Source organism: Oryctolagus cuniculus, chromosome 13, assembly GCF_051225735.1.
Source record: "Oryctolagus cuniculus isolate XC-2025 breed Fujian yellow rabbit chromosome 13, ASM5122573v1, whole genome shotgun sequence".
Lineage (NCBI taxonomy): Eukaryota > Metazoa > Chordata > Mammalia > Lagomorpha > Leporidae > Oryctolagus > Oryctolagus cuniculus.
This window is the reverse complement of record NC_142879.1, coordinates 36,063,170-36,065,900: the sequence shown is the minus strand read 5'-3', so window position 1 is coordinate 36,065,900 and position 2,731 is coordinate 36,063,170. Positions and strand designations below refer to the sequence as shown.

Below are 2,731 nucleotides of genomic sequence, written 5' to 3'. Positions count from 1 at the left end.
CTGAAAAATGTCAGAAAGGGATCATAAGGATATCTCATGTCACTCTGCCCTGTCTTGTTTATTTTGAGCATTTCTCTGCTTCTCCACCTCTGGGCCCACTCAACACAAACAGTACTCAAAATAGCTAATACTTGCTGAGCAATATCGTGTACCAGGCAATGTGCCAAATTACATGTAGTCATTCATCTCTTAATGACACAGAGTTGGATGCCATTACCCTCATTTGACAGATGGGGAAACTGAGGCAGAGGCAGAGAAATGAGCTTAACCAAGTTACAGAGCCAGGAAGTGGTGGTACTAGGAAGATAGCCAAGGTGATTTGGCTGTTTCACAGTCTCTGCTTGTGACCACTCTGCTGTATTGGGACCACACTTGGCCTTGTGGGTAAGATGAACTACGAAGGGTGCAAGATTCAGCCAGAATTCTCTGCCTGAGGAGGCTGTCCCTTCCTTCCTCAGCTCTCAAAGTGCAGGGTTCTAGGAAGGCCACTGAGCACAGAGGCAGATCACATTTGCAGCTGATGCAATTGCCTTGCTACACAGAACCTTTTCTTGGGAGACATCCCCCATTAGTGATATCCCTGAAGCTTGTCCCGGGTCTCCAGATGGACTTCCTGTTGTTTTTTCTGTCTGTTTTTCTGCCTACCTACCTACATACCTCCCTTGAGTACGTAAGCAACAAAGTGCACTTGTTCCTGCAGGGGAGGTGGCCTTTGGGGCCAGCTCTGGTCCTAGGAATGGTCACTCTGGATTTCTGTGTTTGTGTTCCAGGTGGACTTAGTAGTTTTAAGCAGAACCATGAGAACCTCTGTGACAACTCCCTCCAGCTCCAAGAGTGCCGGGAGGTGGGGGGCGGCGCGTCTGCGGCCTCAAGTGTGCTACCTCAGTCCCTCCCCTCCACCCCCGACATCGAGAATGCGGAGCTCACGCCCATCCTGCCCTTCCTCTTCCTCGGCAACGAGCAGGATGCTCAGGACCTGGACACCATGCAGCGGCTGAACATTGGCTATGTCATTAACGTCACCACTCACCTTCCCCTCTACCACTACGAGAAAGGCCTCTTCAACTACAAGCGGCTGCCGGCCACCGACAGCAACAAGCAGAACCTGCGGCAATACTTTGAAGAGGCGTTTGAGTTCATTGGTAACTATCTCCTGTGGGAATTCCCAGCCACTGCCTTCCTTTCCCTCTGGCTCTTGCTTTGATATCAACTGCAAGGTCTATTCCTGTCTTGCAAAAATAAAAGCTGCTCCGAGGTGTCACAGGCTCCGAGGTGTCACAGGCTGTGACCCCTAGTGCAGCCAAAATGTTCTCCTAACCTGTTACCTGGGAGTTGCATGGGGCCATCAGAGGCAATCAAACAAATCATTCCATTGGTTTTGGATCTGTTCAACTAGAGAGTTTCATTCCTCGCCTTCTGAATGCAAAAGTGATGGGACTTAGCACTCTGTGCTCTGTAACCAGAATGGCTGGGAAGTCAGAAATTGGAGGCCAGAGCTGGACCTGCTGTTGCCTGCTCCTACACAGTGCTCCTCAAAGGCTTGCAGGAAATAAAATGCAAGGGTATTTCAAAGGGTCATGGCAGAGTGCAATTAAAAGTTTATCTTAGCTTGAAAGTTTTTGAAACTCATTTATAGTTTTTTTTTTCATTATATGCATTTTCCATGAACTTTTTGAAGGCCTCACATGATACCACTTCCAAACACACCTAAACCTTCCTTTTGCCCTACTAAGACTTATTCATACAGCATAGGAAGTGATTTCATTTCCTGACCTCGAGTTTAAACTAAAATTGCCGTTGGCATGACCTCTTGGCATGAGGTTGAAGCAATGGTAGCATTTGCTGAGGGGTTGGCTCTGACGAAGCCTCCGATAATGCTGTAGTGGACATCTTTCTGCAGTGCATCATTGCAGAGCAGAGAGAGGAGCGGGGTAGAGTGGTGACGTGTTTTCTTCTTATTTGCGTTGTCTCGGTTTTTAAACAGTGGCTAGCCAAAACTCACAAATGTTAGTGCTAGTGAGATGGTACTAGATTTCCCTTTTTAGTTTGCCCCAAAACTCATGGAAGGAGGAAAGATCAGGTTGCAAAGCCTGAGTAGTTCTCAAGGAGGAAAATTCTAGCAACAGCAGACTTTGATCTCCAGAAGAAATCAGTTAACAATTTAATCCTAATTCTAATTGCAATGTTTGCTGCTTCTATAGTTTCAAACTGTTTTAAGGCTCAAAATATGATTTGGAAAATAACAGCACCTAGCAGATACTCCACATTTTTTTTTTCAAGTGACTCCAACCTTTATAACTATAAAGGGATGGCCCTGTACTTTTCCTCAATATTCTAACAGATTGTTTAGGCGCCTCTGTCAGGGGAGGAAAACACTTTGGTACTTTTTTATTTCTTATCAGAAAAAGCGTCAGGTTTAACAGCCGTTAAATCTGATGGATTTGCTGTGGAGTTGGCAGCTCTGGTTAATTTTCCCAGCTGTTTTCTTTGCTAATTGTGCTTTCAGTGTAGGGCCATGGGATAGTCAGTCTGGAAGGAAATTATGAATGGGCACTGAACTTAATGAAGCAAAATGACTTCTCCAAGGCTGTAGGGATTCTAGTGTCAGAGAAGAGACCAGAATGCAGGCTTCTTAACTCCCAGGCAAAGGATCTTTCTACAACATCCCTTTCTCAGTTGGCAACATTGGATGCAAAGGTACCTCGGATTCTGTATTAATAAAATCTGAACC

General features: G+C 45.8%; 1 protein-coding gene and 1 long non-coding RNA gene across 5 annotated transcripts in view; one reads left to right on the top strand and one right to left on the bottom strand.

Annotated features, from left to right (window-relative positions):
• Window positions 1-2,731, bottom strand: part of LOC149122541 (uncharacterized) — a 354,460-nt gene that overhangs the window by 37,059 nt on the left and 314,670 nt on the right. The gene's annotated exons all lie outside the window — the stretch shown is intronic.
• DUSP10 (dual specificity phosphatase 10) overlaps window positions 1-2,731 on the top strand; it is a 48,854-nt gene that overhangs the window by 42,833 nt on the left and 3,290 nt on the right. For all 4 annotated transcript variants that reach the window (XM_089312220.1, XM_008268400.5, XM_002717497.6 and 1 more), the window contains exon 3: window positions 771-1,142. In XM_089312220.1, the coding sequence (XP_089168346.1) occupies window positions 771-1,142 (372 nt within the window). The remainder of the gene's footprint in view (window positions 1-770; window positions 1,143-2,731) is intronic.